Below are 22141 nucleotides of genomic sequence, written 5' to 3'. Positions count from 1 at the left end.
CAAGGTGAGGGGAAGGCCAGTCAGGCCACCGAACCTGGGGGAGGGATTTTCAAGAGCATGATGGGACCATGTGAGCCTTGTATGAATGCTGGAAGGTATTCATCTCATACTGTAGAAAACAAAACCCCGAGAAGATTCTGAGGGTGAGCAGCTTGCCACGATCTAACCAGTAAGCGGCAGGCAGGATTCAGGCTCTGTTCTGACAGCTTCTGAGGCCCGCTGGCCTGGTATGGCCGACTGAAACCAGGACTTACCCTTGCAGGGGAGCCCTCGATGACGTTCATTTTTACACCACTACGGTCTTTAGATTAATAATGATGTTGGAGAAAACACACAACATTATATAGAAAGGCAAGTTTCTTTTACTCAAATTAAATTATAGCATGAGTTTCATATACAAATAAAATCTTTGTGTAAATAAAAATACAAAATGCTACAAATTTCAATCATGTAAAAATGCAAAAATAACATTCGTATTTTACATATATATACATATTTTTCCCTTTAACATGACCAAATTGTACAGCAGCTGACCCAAAGTCTGCACCCTCCCATGCGCAAGTCAGTGAGACGGTCTCTCAAGCCTTCGGCTTCTGGGACGCAAGCTGTCCACTCCCGTGCCTGCTCCCCCGGGGAGCCAGCGGCCTTTCTTCCCAACCCCGAGCTCAAGATGCTTCCAATTATCAGCCAGCATCAGGAAGGAAATGGTCCAACCATTCTCAGGCTGCCCGGAAGGGGCCGTCACAGGGAAGCGGCTCTCCTGGAGCGTTGATACAAGGCTGCTGAACTCAGAAAATGCCTCTGATGCTGAGCACCACGGACGGCGGGCATCACTGCTCCAGCTCGTTTTCATTCTGCAGCGTCTTCATCGCCAGCCCCCAGAGAGTCATGCTGGAGAAGAACTGCCCTTCGGAGTTCCTGTAAGCCGTGGCAGACACTCGGCTGCCCAGGGGGTCACTGCAGTGATTGTCCAAAGCGGCCAGCGATGAGCGGACCATGGCCATGCCGTCGGCCTGCAGTGGCTCGTCGCTGGCTGAGGCGTCCACGTCCGAGTAAGCGTACGCCTGATGCTGGGCCTGCTGCATCTGGGGCTTCCCAAGTTTAACAGGATCCAAACCGAGCTTCTCCTGGTCACCGCCTCCGTGAGGCTGGAGCATCGAGCGGAACTTACAGTAGGAGCCGGCAGAGTGACTGTCAAATTCTGTCACTGAATCTTCCACTGGGTGGACGGGGAGCTTGACAGACACGGGCATCAAAGTCACAGCCATGTCTTGGGAAAAAGAATCTGAGCTCTGAGACTTCTCCAGATCAGAGGTCTCGATGGCCTGCGTGAACTCCTCCAGGGCGTCCTGCCCCTCGTCGTCGGCTCTGCAGTGCATCTTTTTGTGCCGTCGTAGCACGGCAGAGCGTGTGAAGCACTTGTTGCAGATCTCACACGTGTATGGCTTCTCCCCAGTGTGAGTGCGGACGTGCCTGCGGAGGTCACCTGACCCCCCGAAGCACTTTCCTGGAAAAAGAAAAAGGGATCCTTTGAGAAGAGGGCATTGTGGAAGAATCCTCCCCTTCTAAAACACAACGATTCTGCTTTAACAGGAGCCGCGTTGAGCCCTGCCGTCGCCTGCTCACCCAGAGGACAACTCCGTGCTTCTCCCATCACAGGCCCCTCCAACCTGCAGCCTTTTGGTTCTGGGGACCTCAGAGTGAGCCTTCTAGAGACTCTGTCTCCCTGAACAGGCATGCCATGCTAGGTAAGCTGGATGCCTACCCCTGCCGGCCCAGACAGTGCTGGGTGAACTGGGTGCCTGCCCCTGCCGGCCATGCTGGGTGAGCCGGGTGCGGGTGCCTGCCCCTGCCGGCCGTGCTGGGTGAGCTGGGCGCCTGCCCCTGCCGGCCCGCGCAGTGCTGGGTGAGCCGGGCACCTGTCCCTGCCGGCCCGGGCAGTGCTGGGAAGCCCTGTCAGTTTCGTTTAAATTTCCATAAATCCAACACAGCCAATCTACAATTTAGAAACATCTCTGCTAAAGGTACTTCTGTACTCATCGTTTAACATAGTTTTATGTACACTTCTAGTTCTATTTCCTTTCTCTGTGTGTATGATAAAGATAGGGGATCTATTTCCATGATTGGATTAGGTAAGAAGATCAGAAGAGAAAAATCAATAAATAGCCTTACAGAAGTCATGATATACTACAAAGGTCTGCGAACAAACTTCACAATTATGTGGACTTACATTTAGAACTTCTCACTTATCCACGTGTCACCATATTTGAATTCTTACCCATCCAGCCCCAGTCCAGCAATGGTGGGCCATTCACAAAAAAACAGCCTTTGAACAATCTAACTAGACATCAATGCACATGTGTTAAAATGTGGCTTTTTCCCACATGAAAAATACTGAAAGCTACGGCACTGACTCTTTCTTTGCTTTTACTTCCACATTGTGCCCACGTCAGGCTCAGTCTCCTTCACCTAACACTACAGTAAAAGCATTTTTACAGTTAACTGCACTGTCTTTACAACATACGTATAATATATGTTTATTCAGACAAGCGCCATTTTGTGGATTAGAAGCTGCCTAAGCTCCTCTATTTCTTGCACATTTGGGCTGTTTCCACCTGCTTCCTACTCTACTTGATGTTCAGTTAGCCTCATTCTTTTCATTGTTTCCTTCAGATTCATTCTCAACAGCGGAATTACTGGCGAAAGACGACAAGCATGTCGAGGGTCCTTATTACGCGTGAAGTTCAGCCACAGTCGAGTTCCCACCAAGGGAGGGGTGTGGCAGGTGTCTCTCCTTTATCCCTCAAGTCAAGACAGGGGCGCAGGCTTGACACGTGTCCCCACCATGAGGGCACAGGGGAGTGGCTGCTGCCTCCTGCAGGGAAAATCGAGTAAGCCACGGGGCAGCAGAGAGGGTCCCCTCTGCAGTGGCGAGGCCTGCGGCCCTGGCGCACAGAACAGGAGTGGTTCCTACATCGGGTGAGGGTCACGCCTGCAAGAGAGCCGCCTGGGGTGCTTTAAATCCGGCCTAAGAGGGCTGCCCAGGGGGCCACGAGACCCTCAACAGAGAAAGGCTCCTCGGAGTAATCTGCTACAAAACCAAGGGCTGGGGGAAAAGGTCCAGCTGGAGGAAAATGCGAGTCGGCATGTTAGTGCAGTAAAATGCTGCGGGAAGGAAAAGGGAAGGGAAGGCTGTCTTTCGAAGGAGCAGGAAATGAGAGAATGAGAGAGAGGGAGAGAGGAGGAGGGAGAGAGGAGGAGGGAGAGAGGAGGAGGGAGGGAGTGGGGAGGCAGGGGAGCGGGGAGGAGGGAGAGGGAGAAGCATTACCTTACACAGCCCAGAATGCGAAGCCATCTGAAAACTGAACCTGTCTTTTGAATCCAAGAAAATGAAAACATACATCCACACGTGAACTTGTAAATGTCCACAGCAGATTTGCTAAGCGAAAGAAGTCAGTTACAAAAGACCACATCTTGCATGACTCCATTTATATGAAACGTCCAGAATAGGCAAATCTATAGGGATAGAAAGCAGACTAACGGTTCCCTATGGCTGGGGGCTGGGAATGGGGAGTGAGTGCTAATGGGTATAGAGTTTCTTTCTGCGGGCGATGAAGTGTTCTAAAATTAGACTGTGGTGAGGGTTGCACAACTCTGTGAATATACCAAAAACCACTGAATTGTTCACGTTAAATGGGTAGATTTTATGGTATGGGAATTGTATCCCAATAAAGCTGTTATGTAAGAATATTCCTGCTCCTTTCCCACTTCCCCCCAAGCTGGCCTCGTCAGGGTCAGAAACCATGGTTAGTGAGGTGGGGAAGCGGTGGAAGCCTAAGGTGGTGAAGAGAGGGTCCCGCTTGGCTTCCTCCCCTACAGGTGTCTTAGCCAGCGGCAGGTCCCAGCTGGGGAGGGAAGAGAAAACTTAACCTTAAATCAAGTTGACAGATGAAATAATAATTTGGAACTGACACTTTAAATTAGTGATTTGAGACTGCATTCATGATTTAAAGCGATGCAATTTTATTTTTTAAAAGTGATCAGAATAGTCAGGGAGTTGCCTAAATCTGTATCCAGGAGATAAAAACAAAGCTGCCTTCTGCTTACATCCCAGAAGTCCTGCCCTATTTCAGATACCAACTACAATTAGAAGAATACACACACACACCCGGCCCCCCCCCCCCCCCCAGCCCCCGGTTCCTCAGAGGCTCCAACTCTCTGTGATCTCAGGTAGCGGATGGCTTAACTCAGAGTCCCCATGTCCTCATCTGTGCAGTAATGTCCCTTGAAACCGAGGGCCGCCAGCTTTCCCTCGCCCTCCTTGATGACTTCACCAATGCGTCAAATGCCCTTTGCTTCACACTACAGTCATGCGCTGCATAACGACGTTTTGGTCCACGATGGACCACATAAATGCCGGGCATTCCATAAGATTAGTACCAGAGAGCCTAGGTCTGTAGTAGGCTATCCCATCCAGGTTTGTGTAAATACACTCGATGATGTTTGCACGACGACGACATCGTCTAACGACACATTTCTCAGAATGTATCCCGGTCGTTAGGCAATGCCTGACTGTACATGATCTCACGGAGCCTTCCCTCTTGGCCCCACCGCGTGCTCCCGATGCTCCAGCAGGACGGACAAACCTGCAGCTCCCACACCCTGCCCTTTGGGCTGCTGTGCTCTGGCACCTGCTGCTGCACAGCACGCTCTCCCCGACTTTTCCAATTGCCTACGCCCCACAGACACGGACCAGGAGCTCGCAGCACCTGGGACTCCTTATCAGTCATCTGAGTACCTGGAGCATTGCAGACAGCTCCTGATACCTCAGAGACACTGAACAAACATCTGATATGTGAAGGCGGAATGAGAGAAGACCACATGGAGTGGTAAAGAAACGGCGTCACTCCCATTTACCTATGAGAAAAGGGAAGACTTATTCGAGACTCCAAAACAGCCAATGACAGAGCAGGCATGAAGACCAGCGCCCTTCCCACACCAGGGATGCCCAGCTGACCGCCTGGTGTGGAACAGTCAGAAACTTACCACAGGCAGAACAGCTGTACGGCCGCTCACCCGTGTGCCGAATTCTGTGCTTCACCAGCTTCCTCTGCATATTGAAAGACTTTCCGCATTCATCGCAGGTGAACACTTTATCAGCCGTGTGCGTCTTTTTGTGCTCCTTCAAATTACTGAAGTTACTAAATCCTAGAGAGACCATGACAGGCGTTCAGCTGAAGGACTGAGAACGTTGGAATCAGTAATCTTCAAGAAAAAAACACTCAGCTATACCTCGACCACAGATGTCACACAAGTGTGGCTTTTCTCCTGAGTGAATAATGATGTGACGTTGGACATCACCAGAGGCTGCAAACCTGTAATATAATTTGGAAATTCAATTAAGAGCCTTTCTACCCTACTGCAAATTTATAACTGCAAGTCATTGAGAGCGGAGGTGAACTGCTTCCTGCGCTCCTTCAGTAAGCAGAAGTGGCCTGATTTCACTTCAAACATGCATTTTTAAAAATCTTTACTTTTTGCTCTTTTTTAAAGGAAAGTAGAAAATGATGCAAATGTTTCGTTTTTAAAACATTATTTTCTACCTAGTTTCATTAGTCTTTCTTCTTCAGAGATGGTCACTAACTCAACTCAGGGAGTAAGTCCAATCCAGACCTTTGAATATGAAAACCTATGCTCCTTCCTGTCTGCCACACTCGATAACACAATGATATGTTATATTTTGGGGGAAAATGTTGCATGTAGATATGATTTTAAATGCATGCCTTACTTTTAAGTGGAGTTCAGAGGCTCACATTTAAACACCACACAAATCCAGACACTCAGGGACCAACAGTGAAGTGGCAGCAGCTGGAGCAGAAGGGGTTACGTGGCTCGGCCCTGAAGCGAGCAGCGCTCCCTGGGCAGCACACTGGCCCGCACGCAGGCAGCCACGGCAGTCAGGGAGACACGCCGGCTGGGGAGCTTCCCCTCTTTGCCTTCTACCATCTGCAGAGACAGGTGTTTTCCTGCAACTGGATCAAGAGTTGCTTCTTCCCTGGTGTCCCAGGTATGTGCCTCAGAGGACTCTGACTTTAATTGTCCCCATGCCATCTCTTTCCCCCATACTCTAGAGTACGAACTTATCAAAGGCAGAGAATTTGTACTCTTTATTTTTACATTTTCCTCGCAGCACTTAGCATACAGCAGGTACCTAATAAATGTTGAATGAGTGACTGGTTAAACAGATGAATGAATAAAATGCTATGTGACTGGTACCGTCCTGACTGATGCCTGTTGTCCTGGCACAACTATCAGATGAGAGCATGTGGACTCCCACCAAATGACCCCAGTGAGGGGACGGGTCCACAGCGGAGGCCTGTGTGCACCTAGGGGGGACCATCTCCACATGTGCATTCCATCTCCAGAATGCGACTCTGTTGCCATGTCAATGCTTCCTTCCCAAGTCAAATCCCCAGCCAGCCCTCAGGGTCAGCTCGCTCCTTCCTGCTGAGCTCACAGCCCCGCTTACGGTCCGGCTGGCGCCCTTCCTCGTGCCCTCTCTGCTGATGTCTAGCATTCAGGTCGCAAGTCTCATGTCCCCTACTAGCCACTCTCCTCTGTGGGCACTTTCATCTAGTTGAATACACATTTTTGGAATGAATAGTAATTTTAGTATAAAATAATTATTTCCTGTAAAATCCCTTTTCCTGAGACTTGTGTCCTAGATTTTCTTTCTTTCAATTAAGACTTCTTTTTCTTTTTGTCATTCTCATCTGTGTCACAAGAAAAGCCAGAGTGTTTGACTTTACCTGCGTCCCTCAGTGAGGGTGAGCCCACGGGCAGCTCAGAGAACACTGCCTCTCAGAGCTACCCAGACTAGAGGTGTTCCTTACACGTGGAAGAACGAGCCCAGCACTGACCTCTTTCCACAGATTTCGCAGATGTACGGTTTTTCACCAGAATGCCGACGTAAGTGAGTCTGCAAGTTACCCGCCTGCAAAAATGGAAAAGAAAAAGCATACCAGTAATGAAAAGTTTTTTTAAAAGGTTATAAAAATTCAAAAGGAAAACTGACAGACTTAGTCAGGTTCCATTGCAAATTCCAAACGAAGACTACAGAAGCACAACTCAGAAGCAGCCACGTGCAAGGCGATCGGGCACCGGCCGATTCTAACCCTGGGGAGGGGCCCCTGCCCAGCAATCTGCAGAACACAGATGTGCCTCCATTCTGTGCTCCTGAGTGAACATGCTCTGTGCGAGCCCTGTGTGAGCCTGGCTCGGCCCAGCTCAGGCAGCACTGCGCTGCTTCTCTCTTAAAGCGGCCCAACACGCTGTGGAGGCTGCGCTGGTGGTCACTAAGCTTGTATTTTAAGCAGATCTTGATGTCTTTCACTTTGTATATTTTTTAATTTGAACCATCTACATGCAAGCATCATTTGAAAAACAAAGTAGTGCTTCTTCTTGGTTATTTCAGTATTCATTGTTCCTTCCTAAAAACATGCTTTGTTCATAAAGAAGGTAAGACATTTCCAACAACTATTCCTCTGGCAGCACAGGTGTCCTGCCTGACAGGTCTGTCATTGTAACTTCTGTGCAAAGATGTAAATCAGGAGATTCACAGGCGTCACTCAGTTGTGGGCCTTTCATGCTCCTCATTTCTGAAACTAGCAGCGTTTTACAAAGAATAACTTATTTAAACGGATATCACGAAAGAGATTCCCATGTACTCATCAATAGGAAATCAATATTAAATTGCCTAAAGTACAATGAAATTAAAATTGCAAAGGCCTCAGATATTAAAAAAGCTTCTGGCTAATGTTTCAAATTACAATTTGGAAACAAAATCTTCCATTGCTAAATTTAAGTTAATAGTCTCAATCTGTCATTTCCCACACAAGTTTTTATAGTGTTTTGTTACAAAAACAATGAAAATAATGAATACACCCCAGGGTAATAATGTGCAGGTAGGATGGACAAAATAAGCCCAAAGGGGAGAAATAACAGTAATACTCAACTAATAAACTTGGCTTTGTAAATGTGCAAACTACATTTTAAATAAAATGCAAAGACAGCTCGTGGTTATAGGCTTGAAGATGGGTCCGAAGTCTACCTGTGAGTGGAAACTTACAGACATATCAAAAGTTGTCTGGATTTTATGTTACAAAACACAGAAGATTCTTTCTGTCTATGAGACTCTGGGAAACACTGGGTTAGATGCTACACCTCAGAATATGATAAATGTGGCTCAGGAAACACTCTGGCTCATTTTAGACAGCCAAAGAGAAGGAATTTGGCTGAACGCTGGGAAATACCCAGCTTTCAACAGAATAACCATTAATGATGATAAGAAAGCAGCAAGAGTCCACAGCAAAATACTTCTGGCTCACTGAGACCTTTACACACGTCACCAATTTCCCTTAGGAATCACTTTCTCTATTTTCTAAATGAAAAACTGAGATTCAGATAAATAAATTAGCTGTTCTAGTTACATGGTTGGGTCAGAAATTAATATTAGCTTGTGTGAGTCTAAACTCTCGTCTTCTGTGAGGGGAAAACCTGGATGTGTACGTTTCTGGGAGTAACCTGGCCTGTGCTGACTGCTCCCTAAGATGCAGTCACTCTGCCGCTCAGGAGACAGCTCACTGGAGTTCAGATAACGCACACTGACTCTTTTAAATCAGCCACTTCCAAATTTCAGAAAAGCTCATCAGTTATGTAACAATTTAAATAACACCATCTGCTCAACTGTTAGATTAAATCCCTCTTGTTCCAAGTTATTTTGCAAACTACGTATTACGACTGAAACGCATTCTGAGCCAATTCTTACCAACACTGCATTTTTCCTTTCTAAATAAAGCATAACGATCGCTTGTTTTCAAAGCAAATATAATTGGAAGGTCTTCCACCTAATACTATAATAAGCAGTAGTAAAGCACTGTATAATTTCTTTAGCTATTTAATACTGGAAACGTATAATGAAAATAATTATCTTTCCCCCAGATAAAGGAGCACATATTAGTCTGATAAATAGTGTAAAAGTAGATTAAATAATGGAAAGGTTCAGACACAAAAGTCCAATAATGCATTCAGATAATTTATACCAAATTACATAGCAAACTGGGGCCCAGATTATTTGACCTTAAGTCAAGTGTGTCTATTTTTGCCAAACTTTGATATACCTTTGCACTAATTACATCTTAAGTACACAGACCACATCTCACAGATGACCTGCAGTTTGACCCCTGAAAACTGTCATTTACTAAGAGCTTACCGAGGAATGAAGCGCTTCGGCAAGCAGCTGCAAACAGGACTTCACACTGTCATCACCATGTCCTTGGTGAAGCATTGCTCACAGTTACAGAGACGGAACGGAGGCTCAAGGAAGGAGAGAGCCGGCCTCAGCCCTCCAGCTGGGACCGACGCTAACTCAGCTCATGCTGCTGAGGTGCCAGAGGACATTTGCAGCAAAGGAAGTTCTACTCTTTCTAAGCAAATACCATTTTAAATTAGGATGGAGTTACCAGAATTCTCAACTGAAAAACTCTGTTGTAGAAAAGAACTAACATTTGATTGGCAGCGTAATTTTAAAAATAAACTCCTAATATGTAGTTGAACAGCAGTATTTAAATATGATCAAACCAAGCATATATTCTCTACAAGAACTCTTCCAATAGCAGATGGTGGTTTATATAAAAAATAGTCAGGGAACCATAAAACTTTGGAGATAAAAGGGAACTCAGATCTTAAAAGTCATTGAGTTCAGGAGTTCTAAGACTTTAAAAGCAAAAAAAATCTGAAGATTAACTTAGAGATGTCACCTAGATAACAATGATCATTATTTTAATAAAATGACATTTAACACCGAAAGGGTGGGAAATATCAGCTGGGAGTTGAAAATATCGTAACTTAGGACAAGTTCACTAAAATATTCTTACTTTTGCATTTTCACCACAGATGGGACGAAACTCTGCCACCTCTGGCATCAGGGCCCTGCAAACCGTATCGCTAAGCAGCCTCCTCCAGAGGGCGGCACCCTTCACTCACTCCAGGACACAGGAGTCGCCCCACTCCTAGCAGTGTCCTAGCAGCGCTCCTAGCAGGACACCGGCCCTCTCAAATGCGTCTTTGTGCACCAGCTGCTCAATGCTTCTATTTCCGACTCCTTAGAGAGACAAACAACCCTACTCCTCTCCCAAAAGACAGCAAAAAGCATCAAGGTTCTCTCTTCCTGTTTCTCATGGGACAGGCACTCCAGACCTGTCCTATCTTGATTTTCTCCTCTGGATGCACTGAACGGTCCAGGATCTACTTTGCACAGGAGACGTCACTCCAAACGGAGCCTCACTCGTACTCTGAAGGACGGCGTGACTCCGACTTCCTGAGGTCGGGGCACGGAAAGTGCCCAGAACTGTAGTAATTCACGTGCATTCTGTTGTCACGACCCAGGCTTATCCTGCTTGCTGACTCATCACTTAGGTGGTGGTGAACTGTCTTAAAAGACTAACCCCACTAAATACTAAATTGAGTAAACAGCATAAAAGATTAATTCTTCTTGGTAAATCTGTTTTCTAACTTTTGAATCTTCCAGAAGGGAAAATATTTACAAACTCTCTTCTACCAAAGAAAACACTGGCGACTACATGGGACCATTCCAACCCACTGGAACCAGAAACCTTTATTCCAGTTCATATGAGAAATGAAGGTCGGCTCAAGGCGAAGGGCGGGCTAGTGGGCCTTATTTACTAAGCACTCCTATGTAAAGACTACTGACTGCCCCCTGGACCTGGGAGGCCAGAGGCTTCCAGGCTTATCAAACGCCTCCTTGTCTTCAGGGCTCACCTAAGCAATCTCTTAATACATTTCACAGCCTCATCCCACCCCAAACACCACTCCTTCCAGGTGCAAATGACAACTTTCTTTTCTCTCCCATGCTGTTCCCTGTACATATTTCTGTCACAGCACTTCCAACGTTTCATTGTACTTTATCATTTATACATCTGTTTCTTCCTATAAACAATAAGCTTCTCGAAGGCTTATTCATCTTTGTCCCCAGCACAAGGCAGAACTTCTTGGACACTGTAGGCTTGCAACAAACACTTGTTGAATGAAGTTTTTTTAGAGTCCTTGTTCACAAAAATTTCATCATTTCACTATGAAATAAAACAGCAATATACAGCTGAAAACCATAATTATACATAACTCTACATTCAAAAAACCTGACAGAAACACAGACATCGACACAGAGGAAAAGAGGATTTCTGCAGTGTCCATCATTCAGGACTGCCCTCGGTGGGACTGGGGAGGGGAAATGAAGGACAAGGTCTGAAGTAGTGGACAGGGCTGTACATCAAAACTGCTGTGTGAAAAAAACACCACCACTCGAGCTCCACCCCAAACCAACAGAGTCAGAATCTCTGAGGGTGGGTCCCAGCATCAAGGCCAGGGGAGGAGGCTGAGGGCAGACTCGAGATGCTTGAATGTCGGGTTTCACTTTATTTGGTTAGCAACGAAGAGTCATGGAAAGGTTCCAAGCAAGAAAAGGAGAGAAATTTTTATTATCACAGTTTATATGTATAAAGGGCTTTCATGTCCATTTTTTCATTTAATCTTCCTAATATCCCCATGAGGGAGTATTATCTGCATTCTAAGAATTAGAAAAATGAGGCCCAGAGAAGTTGTAATTGCTAATTATTAATGGTCTTTAATCCAGGCCTTATACTTTCCCACTACACCAAAGCTGGTAAGATCAAAATGGTGGTGGTGGGGGTGGGTGTGCCTTAGGAAGACTGATCTGCAAGAGCAGAGGACTGAAGACATGAGAAAGGAGGTGATGGCAACAGGACAGGGAATAATGATGTTTCCTGAGTACATGCTAACTAAGCACCAGGCAGGATTCTAAGTATTTATTAACTCATTTACTCCACACACTGTATTGGGGTCACTAATCTTATTTATCCTTGTTTTACAGATAAGGAAACTGAAGTGCCAAAAAAGTCAGGTAGCTTGCCCAAGGTCACAGCAATAAGCCAGAGGCAGGATTCAAATCCAGACTGTCTGGCTTTAGAAGCAAGTTCGGAACTCCCAGGCTAGGCTCGTATGAAGCAGCACAGCCTCAACGAGAGCAGCAGCTGGAGGACTGACCGCCTGTTCAGTCACCAGAAACTTCCCACACACTTAGTGGGTGCTAGGCATTCTCCTGGATGATCAATAAGACACGGCCCTGGCCTGGACTAATACACAAAGCAAGACATTAGGACATGGGAAAATGATGAAGGGGAAAGTGGAAGCGCTGGCCCCACAGGGAATGTGTCAAAAGATGGCACTGCTCTGGTTGTTTCTGTGCTCCACAGGGCCTACCGACCCAACCCTTACCAGAGCTCTCTACTCCTCTGTCAAGGCCCAGCTCGAAGGTCCCTGCCCCAGTGAAGCCGCACTGGCATGTGCTGCTGCTACAGGACTCTTCACGCCGTGTGCAGAAACAGCTGTGCGGTGACTGTTTCCTCTGCAGCACTGCGCACGTGCTCAAGAGCAGCTTCTGTCTTATTTATCTCTGGAATGCCAGTTCCTGGCACATGGCGGATGAGGTTACCTTCCATTTCAGAAGGAAAAGTAGGTTCCCACAAGCCATTCTATTACTTTCAAAATTTTCTGTAAAGTACTAAAATCTCTAGGTTTCTTTACGTCCAGTGCCAGATCAGTACACAGCCCCTAGAAGGGCTTAACAGATGCCGGCTGAATGAGAGAATTGATACGTGTCCTAACGATCTTAACAGAGGTCAGCTCAAAGGCAGTAAGAGGAGGGAATGAAACTGTTTGGCCTTTTCCCCAGCGTTCTCGCATGCACAGTCCCAGTAAGAATATGAAGACATCTGTCTTGGATCCAGCCCAGCATAATCTGCAGCCTCCAGGTGGACGCTCAATGTGGATTACCGGGAAAGAGAAGACGTATACTACAATTGGATTAACGGGGGGAATAAAAGGTATTGTGAGTTCACATGCTTATCAAAAATGCTATTTTTTCCCAACGAACTGGAAATTGGTTTTCTTGAAAATTATTTTCTTCTGAGTATGAAGTCTGTTAAGTTACAAATATCATCAGAGGCTTCTCTCACAAGTCCAAAAGTATATCTTACTTATAATAGAAATAAACACTGGGTTTCAGGTTTCCAATTATTAACAGTAAATAAGAGTATTCCCACCTGAGAGAAATGTTTCCCACAAATGTTACATTCAAAAGGTTTCTCACCTAAAACAAAACAAAACAACAACTTGTAAAATCATTAGTAATACTGGCACAATGATTTCTGTTTAAAATGTTTAGATGATCTCCTGTGTCCGACCTTTCAAAACAGAAAGTTTTATAACAGTAGGAAAACTGGGACTCTGTGCATCCTCATCACTACTCATCCTTAGATGACAGGCAGAGATGATAAGTGAAATCTATATTTACTTTTCTCTACAAAGTTAAATTGTTCTCCAAAGAGAAACCTATGTTAAAATCAAACTCATTTATTTGCATTCACACCATCCCCAGGCTTTGGACGGTCTTCCCCTTCAGGTGACAATCGAATGTGAGTTTTCTGGCCGAACAGCACGAGCCTTGTCCCGTCCTTCAGCCTGACTCCTTCACTTTGCCAGCGATTCCTAACAGAACTAGGGTGACGCATTCCCACCCCCCGAGGCTCAAATACGGGAATGCCCCAAACAGAGTGGGACCTCCTGAAAGCGGACAGGGAAAAGGCCCTCTGCACTGCCTTTCAGCCGTGTCTGAACCACACTAACAGGGAAACAAGATTTCACTCCGGGAGCTGGGCTCCCTTGCTGACTGCTTCCTCTCCTCTGATTTTAGTGACTGAATAACTACATTTTGGCATAGAATACATTGTAGTGAATGGAACTCCACTACAAAGAAAGCACAGCAGTTCTGAATACACTCTCTAGAAAATGATCTGCTCAAAAGTATACTTCAAGGCACCACCTTGAATCTACATAACCCTAATGAACACACTTTGAAGACCAAGAACTTGACATTTTCCCCATTCCCCTCAAATCAAGTGGCTTAAGATCCTCTTTAAAAAATAGCAACGTTTCTCTTCTTACTGTATTGCTGGGATGTACTAGCTTGCTGGCTTTCTGGGCTCCTGCCAGGATATTTTTACTTTGATCTTTTCCTGAAACTGTTGAACAGCTTCCTGCAGGATGAGGGAGGAGCTTCTGACCCTGAGTAATTACAATCACATTAACTCTGTATTCTGGGACTGTATTTATTTATGTCTGAAATTATGGGGATAATAGATAATGTTAAGATTCCACTATGAGACACAAGAGTTTGGAAAAGAGGTCCCTGTTTACTAAAACCCACAAGTGACGAGGGCTAACAAGCCTACGCCAGTGGTCCTCAAACACTTCGCTCTCAGGACCCCTTCCCACTCTTAATCGAGGCCCCTCCAGGGCTTTTATGTGGGCTATATATGTGGGTAGAGTCTACGTTAGGAATGAAAACTGAGTGATTTTTAAAACACATGACTAGACATTTCATTGGCCACCAGCGCGTGGCCTCGTCACACACCCTGTAGCCTTTAGCCGACTCCACTGGACACTTAGGAGAGAAGGAGAAGGAAAAGGCAAGTAACACCTCATACTACGATAGAAGTAGTTTTGGCCTCACTGACTCTCTGAGAGCGTTCCCCAGATCACACTTTGGGGACCGCTGCCCTTCTCAATTGAGTAACTTACCCTAGGAAGCACCTCTGCCACCTAACTGTCTGACTGCTGTCAATCAGAGACATTCTCTCAGAGGAAATGATTTAATTTTTGTTTCCTTTAAAGCTAAACAATCAAGTTTCTCAATAAAAATTATAGTGATCATTAGGCTCTAGGAAATTTAAGCAAGCAGAATGAGCTAAATTCAGTTTTTTCAGGGCAAAACTGAGTCAATGATACTGCCTTCTGTATGGAGTAATTCTGAACCTCTAGTAATAATAATAATGATTTATATTCAGATACATTAGGATTTATAAAGGGCTTTCACAAATATTAATTGTCTCCCAACAATACAACAAGGTAGTAAACACCTAAGCAAAGTGGGAATCCAAAGCCATACCAGAAGGTCGCACCAGTAAACGCAATATATGAGCACCTCAAGAGCAGTGATTTTGGAAGCCTCCGGCAGCATGTTACTACTTTTCATGCCCATGAGGCAACCGTCATTAATTTATAATGTATATTAGAGTCCTCATGTCTAATTACAGGGAGGAAAGTAATATATACGTATCGCATAACATAATGTTTATGTATTGTATAACACTTAAAAAAGCTTTTGGAAAAAGTAAACTTTTTGTGGAAAGAGGAGGAGGTATGAATTAAGGTAAGAAAACTTTGAAAACTCAATGTTCAAAACGGAAAAGTTTTCATTGGAAAATATCAAATGGTTAAAGCTGATCCTTATTAAAAAGTTCACCTCTTGGGGCCGGCCCCGTGGTCGAGTGGTTAAGTTTGTGTGCTCAGCTTTGGCAGCCCAGGGTTCAGATCCTGGGTGCGGACATGGCACTGCTCATTAGGCCATGTTGAGGTGGCATCCCACATGCCACAACTAGTGGGACCCACAACTAAAATACACAACTATGTACTGGGGGGATTTGGGGAGGAAAAAAAAAGTTTACCTCTTGCCTCCTGAATCACAAGTTTTAAAATCAGATCTTCAAATCACTTCCAAGAGAACTTTTAGAATTACCCAAGCTAAATTTAGTCTGAATTAAACTACACTATACTTTTAAAAAATACATTTAATCTAATTCTACAGAGACAACTAAACACAGCTTATCTGTTTTAGAATTAGTTTGAAATTTTGAGTGCATCAAAATAATTACTATACTTTAGGGATGGAAGGTTTATCAGATAAAACTGTAATTAAAATAAAAAGTGAAACCGGCTCTACAAAAGCATTCACATAACTTCAAGATTATCCTTTAAGAGGCATCACCAAAAATACAAAATAAAAAGTCGCTAAGGCTCCTTGACTTTGTGGGTGGATATCAACGATGTCATCAAGCAACAGCAAAACTCCTTACAAAAACAGGAGCAGGCAGCGGGGTGGGATCCCCTGCGTCACTTCCTCTGCCTTTGCCTGGTGCGGAATCAGTGTACCTGTGTGAGACCGTTTGTGAAGCTCCAAATTGCTCGGGTGTTTGAAAGGTTTCCCACACAACTCGCAGGCGTACTGTCTCTGGGACTGGAGCGCCTGGGACTGGTCCTCCAGCGCCGCAGGCTCTTCCGGCCTCTCCACTTCATTAGCGCAATTAAAACGCTCAGAATTGACGAGTGCTTCACTTTCTTTTTCTGCAGGACTTTGGCCGCTATCTTTCTCTACAGTATTTTCATGAGCACATTCAATCCTCTTTGTTAAGCTGTCATCTGACTTGGGGTCAGACGTGCGTTCTGCAGATTCCTGTGACTTTAGGAAATTGAGCTTCTTCAGGTGAATGGCCTTTTTGAGCCTCATCTGCTTGGTGGGCTGCTGGCCTGTGCTGTCTGACACAGGGTCTGCAGAAGATTCACTCAAAGGCTGGGCCAGGAAGTTGGAAGGCAAGTGCTCAGCAGACTCCAGGACACATTCGGAATGACCAACAGCACACGGCTGGTTTTCTATGGCACCGATGTCTGTGGCTGTGCTGAGGGTGAAAGGCTGCTCAATTGTTCTCTCGTGACTGGGACCAGTAGCTTGTTTATAGTACTGCTTACTGTAAAAGTTCCTGAGTTTGTAGTAGCAATTTGGCTGTTTGAAAGGCAGTTCTGTGCAGCTGCCATCGAAAGTACCAGGGGCTTCTTTAGACGCTTCACCTGTTGAGTGAGGCGGATGACCTGACGGTGGAGCGCGAGAATGTGGTTCATCCAACGCTTTGCCGTGCTGAAGGTCTGCGGAGCACTCCTGCAGCAAACGAGCAGGGTGGCTCTCACTCATAACACAGCCAGCGTCAGCCGTCAAGGCGCCCTGCAGGGCGAAGGCACTGGGACAAGGCATGCCAGACGGCTGGGCTACGGCAGCTGATTTCAAAAACGTGTGACACAGATTCAGAACATTCTGAACTTGCAAACACTGTGCTATGTCCAGCATGACTTGTATATTGTCTTGGTTAAGATCTAGATGAGAAGTGTACATGAAGTCCAGGATCTGCCCGATGCCGCTTACATTTTTAATATCCAAGTGAAAAACATCATTCTTCTGGCCTGAGGAATTCTGAAAGAGGCTCCTGATAAAAGAAAGGACATCTGCTTACAGTGTTAAGAATTCATACATTCTGGTAACTTTTTCTTATAAATAATATTCATATTAATATTCAAAATTACTACCCTTCTACAAATGCCAAGATTTTAAAATTACGTTTTCATCCTTTAAAAAATTGTGGCAAGCCATCCAATAAAGCAATATCCATGAATTAGTGTGTTGAATATCCAACCTTCCAAATAGATCTCAAAGAAAAATTCTGAAATATACTCATTGTTCTTTTTCAAAATCTAATTATCCATATATGTTATTAATTGCACACAGATAGGGTATAGCAAACTAAAGGACACATATTTTTCAATAATTTATGTTTAGTCTGACAAATTATCTATTTCAGGTCATAAAACACATACAAAAGTATTCCGTATCTAAATGCCTTAAAAACATTTAAAAATAAAAATAGCTAAAAAACCCAAACCTGGATACATGCTCACTCAAAAAATTTTAATTTTTAATCATGGCAAAATATATACATGTTAAATTAAACACTTAAATGTGGCTCAAATGGTAAATTCGGTGGCATTGAGTACATTTGCATTGTTGTGCAACCATCACCACCATCCATTTCCAGCACCTTGTCATCATCCAACAAAAACTCTACACTCAGTAACAACTCCCTATCCTCTCACCCCCAGCCCCAGCAACCACCGTTCTCCTTTCTGTCTCTGAGTTTGACCCCTCTAGATAGCTGATAAACACTCCTTCTGTAATCAGTAATTGATTTGGCTGTTAGAGGTTTTTCAGCAACCCAACGGTCCATAAACCAGCAGTGAGAAAAGCCCTACGAGTAGTGAGGAAAAAAGGCACCTTAAAGCCCAGACACTTCATTCTGGGCACAAGTCAAGTTCACAGGACAACAAATTTGTACTGTGTATAAAACACCAGGCTGAGTAAGGTAAAGTATCTTGCAAGTTTGTTGAAGACATTTTATCAAATGTAATCATCTGCTTTGCCAAAACGGCTTTTAGTTCTGCTCTTACCTAAGGAAAGTGCAAAACAGAAGTGGGGTGGGGAGAACTCACAACAGCCAATGTACCACAACACCTAAACCCAACTATCCTGGGGAGATGGAAGAAACAGACAACAGCCAAGCCAGAGTCTGGGGCCATTCTGGACAGGGACAGAAGGCACTGCTACCTCACTGAGCTGACCCATTATACTGTGCCCTTATAGCACTGAGAGCAGCTGAGGTTTAATTTGATGAATCAGGATTATCAAGGAAAGATTAAATCATGTTCCATATATTGTTTACTAGTGCAGTGAAACGGCATAGATTTTAGGGGAAAAAAGGTACTAAAAAAAGAAGCCTAGTGTCTAAAGGGAGATAAATCTCAGTTACCAGAAGATATATGTAGAAACCTAACTCTCATAACGTTAAAATAAATGAAATACTACTGCTTTGTATTATTTATAAGTAAATCTTTCATATAAGCAATAATGATTATAGGAATAAGTAAACTGACTTCAAACCTGTTTTCTTAGAACACTCAAACGAGAAACCAAAACTAAAATGTTTTAATTTTTTAAAAACCCAAAAAACAGTATGTAGGATGTTTTCCCCTCTCCAATTTCTTATCACAGAAAAGTTCTTACCAGAAATTCTATTCTTCAACCTTTTCATCCCGAAAGGATAAGAAACATATACAGAAGACTGACATTAATTAGAATTATTAAATTAGTGCCAAAACACTTTCCATAACCCCAAATATATTTTAATTTAAAGGCTCTCTTCCTCTCAGGCTACTTTAAATACAAAAGCAAAAAACCCACAAGGCCTTACAAAAGGGCTGTGAAATTCAAGAAGAAAATAAAATGTAGTAAAATACTTCCATGCTAGCTTTTTCTCCATACGATGAGAAGAACAGTCTAAAATACGTACCTAAAATACTGACTGAACGCTGCTAGAACATTCTTATGTGCTTTAAAGCAGACTCCTTTCACCACCAACATACAGTCACACAGCAGGCCTTGAATACGCTGCTCGTGCAGTTGCTGGAGGAGATGGCAGCTGTGAGTAGCAACTGGGTCCATGCTCAACCATTCAGGAGACCTACAACAGAGAAAGCGGATCAAACAGCAATTCTCCATGTCATGACTGGAAACTAAATGGCACCAAAGCCCACTGATGGATCTGTGGTTCACTGTCATGACTCCTTGTCACAGTTAAAACAAACAAAAACGTTGTCTCTTAAGCATCTAGACCAGTGCTGTTCAACAGAACTATCTGTGATGATCAAAATGTTCCATATCTGCACTGTTCAACATGGTAGCTGTCGGCCACGTGCGGCCACCGAGTGCTTGAAATGTGGCAGGTATGGTCAAGGAGCTGAACTTTTAACTTAATGTATACTTAAGTAGCCACTGCATTTGACAGTGCAAATCTAGAACATGACCATGAGAATACAATATGCACCTCTCTCATTTCTACTTAGGAATACTTCAATGAAAAAAAAAATATATAAAAACACGAAGTTAGAAAAAAGTTAACTGATTAAGATCAAATCAATATTTATTGGGCAGCTGTATACAAGGCACTGAATTAGAAGTTGAGGAAATTAGGAGCCTATTTGAGGAGAAAAGGTACAAGTCAAAATAAATCACCACCACTAGACAATGAGAAAAGAGGCATCTCAAAGCAGCGTGTCCATTCATTCATTCACGCCTCTGAGAAGGAGCTCCTGTAGCAGAGACCTGAAGGAAGTAAGAGACTGAACTGTGCAGGTACCTGGGGCAGAAATACTAGCAAGCATGACTTGTCTGAGACAGTGCTTGCTGAGCTCAAGAGTGTGGCTGAAGCCAAGAGAGTGGTAGGAGATGCTGGGGGTCGGGTGGGGTGGGCTGGGGAGGGTCAGACCATGTAGAGCCTTGCAGTGCCCTTTAAGATCCCTGACTTTGATTCCAAATGAGATGGGAAGCCATTACGTGGGTACAGACAGTTCCATCATCCAACACCTACTTACTGACTGACCACCGTGCGCCAGGGTGTAGGGTTACAAGAACGAGGAAAACACGCCAGGTCCCCCCGCCACGAAGCTTAAACTCTAGGGAAGGAAACATACACAAAAAAGTGCATGACACACAACTCAACAAAACAGTTCAAGTCAGACACACAGATGAGTAAGACACGGGCTCTGACGTCCAGGAACTCAGTCCAGTAAGAGATGATTTATGGACAATGAATAGCAGGGAGAAATGAAGTCAGACTGGAACAAGACTGTGGTGGTTAAAATGGTAGTTTTATCTGCTTTATTTGCTTTCAGTCTCAGTGCATTATATAAGTAATATTCAGTAATCAGCATTACTGGAAAGTCACTAAACCACAAAGCTAAAATCTAAGCTTTCTAATACGACCCCTACTTCTATTATTTGTATTATTATTGCCTTATCTCCTATTAGTCCCGCTATGTGCCGGCCAAAATAACCTACCTGCAGCTCCCCAAACAAGCTACATTCTTGGCCAGTTTTGAGCCCTAGCCCACTACTCCTTAGCTATGTGACCTTGGGCAAAAGACTTTTCCGTGTCCTACCTTCCGCATCCTATCTCACAGGTTATTGAGATGACTGTGGGAACCCATGGACATTCAGAATAGCGCCTAGCACATTAAGTATTCAAAAAATGTTCTCTGTCAGGAAAAACCTGGAGAGCCTGTTAAAAGTGCAGATTCCAGGACACAGGCCCAGAGTTCTGTTTGGTCCAGGGTGGGGCCTAGGTATATGCATTGTAAGCATTGGGGTGACTTTGAAGTATGTGGATTGCAGACCTCTGCCTCACTCTCAACCAAAAGCCTCTGGTTCTGACAGTTCCCGTCCTGGGAATACTTCCTTTACATCTGACTCTCCCACCTTCTGGACAATGCCCTCTCCCCTATCAGGGCTCAGCTGAGCCGTCTCCCACTCCTAGAAGCCTCTCCTGACATTCTTAACGTGTTTCCTCTTCCCCGTTGGTCCCTCCTCAAGTCTGTCTCTGGGGTCACTGTTTTGTGATCTTACCCCATACATACTTCTGTAACACAACTCGTCATTATGTTCCAACATCTGTGTCTCCAACTCTGCTGTGAGCTCTGAGGGCACCACCTTATTCATCTTTGCCTGGCGCGTAGCAGATACTCAATCACTAAAATTCATGCTAACTAACCTCTGTTGCTAATTAACGATGGTTAGTAATGTTTTCTATTTATGTCTTTTTGACTCCCTCTACATTCCCCACAACAGCTCTTCTAAATCCTTTCCATTCTCTCCACTCCCACACATCTGTCTCCCTCATCCATAAAAATGACTGTGACCCTACCTTAAGAAGGTTGAGCCCATGGATAACTGGATACAACCTGGATGCCTTTAATTTCTTCTCTCAACTCCCAATTTCCCACTCACCCCTCCCTCAATCCCTTCAGCCTCACAGGATGAAGTGTGTCTTCTACCCAAAGCAAACTTCCCTTCTCCCCTCGACCCCATTCCCACCTGCCTCCGCCAGGATTTGCTCCATCATCACCCCTTTCATTGCTTCACTCTCCTCCACGGGCTCATCAGTTCCTACAAACACACCAAGATTACTCCATGTTGAAGAAGAGGAAAACAAAACATGAGACCAAAACCCACCCTCTAGGCATATCTATTCATCCCAAGGCTTTCCTACTACGTTTTTCAAAACAGCAATCTACACATCCACTGTACTTTCTCACGACTCCTTTTTCATTTCGCAACTTTGCTGCTCTCACTGTGCTGAACAGACCTGCCCATAACAGCCTGTCCTCAGTCCCACCCTCCCAGCTTTCTGCAACATGTGGCACTGTAGTCTGCCCACCTCCAACTCGAAACTCCTCTTTCCCTACGATGCTTCCAGTTTTCTTACTGTATCCC

The 22141-nt window shown here is 44.6% G+C and overlaps 1 protein-coding gene across 4 annotated transcripts in view; it reads right to left on the bottom strand.

Annotated features, from left to right (window-relative positions):
- Positions 1–344: 344 nt before the first annotated feature.
- The window catches only part of ZBTB49 (zinc finger and BTB domain containing 49), a 26161-nt gene continuing 4364 nt past the window's right edge, over positions 345–22141 (bottom strand). The window contains exons 2-9 of one of the 4 annotated variants that reach the window (XM_070613252.1): positions 21743–21814; positions 19164–19334; positions 16147–17249; positions 13200–13246; positions 6921–6994; positions 5293–5375; positions 5047–5208; positions 345–1507 (exon numbers count right to left, since the gene is read on the bottom strand). In XM_070613252.1, the coding sequence (XP_070469353.1) occupies positions 831–1507; positions 5047–5208; positions 5293–5375; positions 6921–6994; positions 13200–13246; positions 16147–17249; positions 19164–19315 (2298 nt within the window). In that variant the 5' untranslated portion in view covers positions 19316–19334; positions 21743–21814 and the 3' untranslated portion in view covers positions 345–830. Of the gene's footprint in view, positions 1508–5046; positions 5209–5292; positions 5376–6920; positions 6995–13199; positions 13247–16146; positions 17250–19163; positions 19335–20244; positions 20330–21742; positions 21818–22141 lie in introns of those variants that run through there. The other 3 variants (XM_070613254.1, XM_070613253.1, XM_070613251.1) reach the window with 3 other exon arrangements.

This window comes from Equus przewalskii, chromosome 3, assembly GCF_037783145.1.
Source record: "Equus przewalskii isolate Varuska chromosome 3, EquPr2, whole genome shotgun sequence".
Taxonomy (NCBI): domain Eukaryota; kingdom Metazoa; phylum Chordata; class Mammalia; order Perissodactyla; family Equidae; genus Equus; species Equus przewalskii.
Note: the sequence above shows the minus strand (reverse complement) of the source record. Positions and strands in the feature narration are given on the sequence as shown.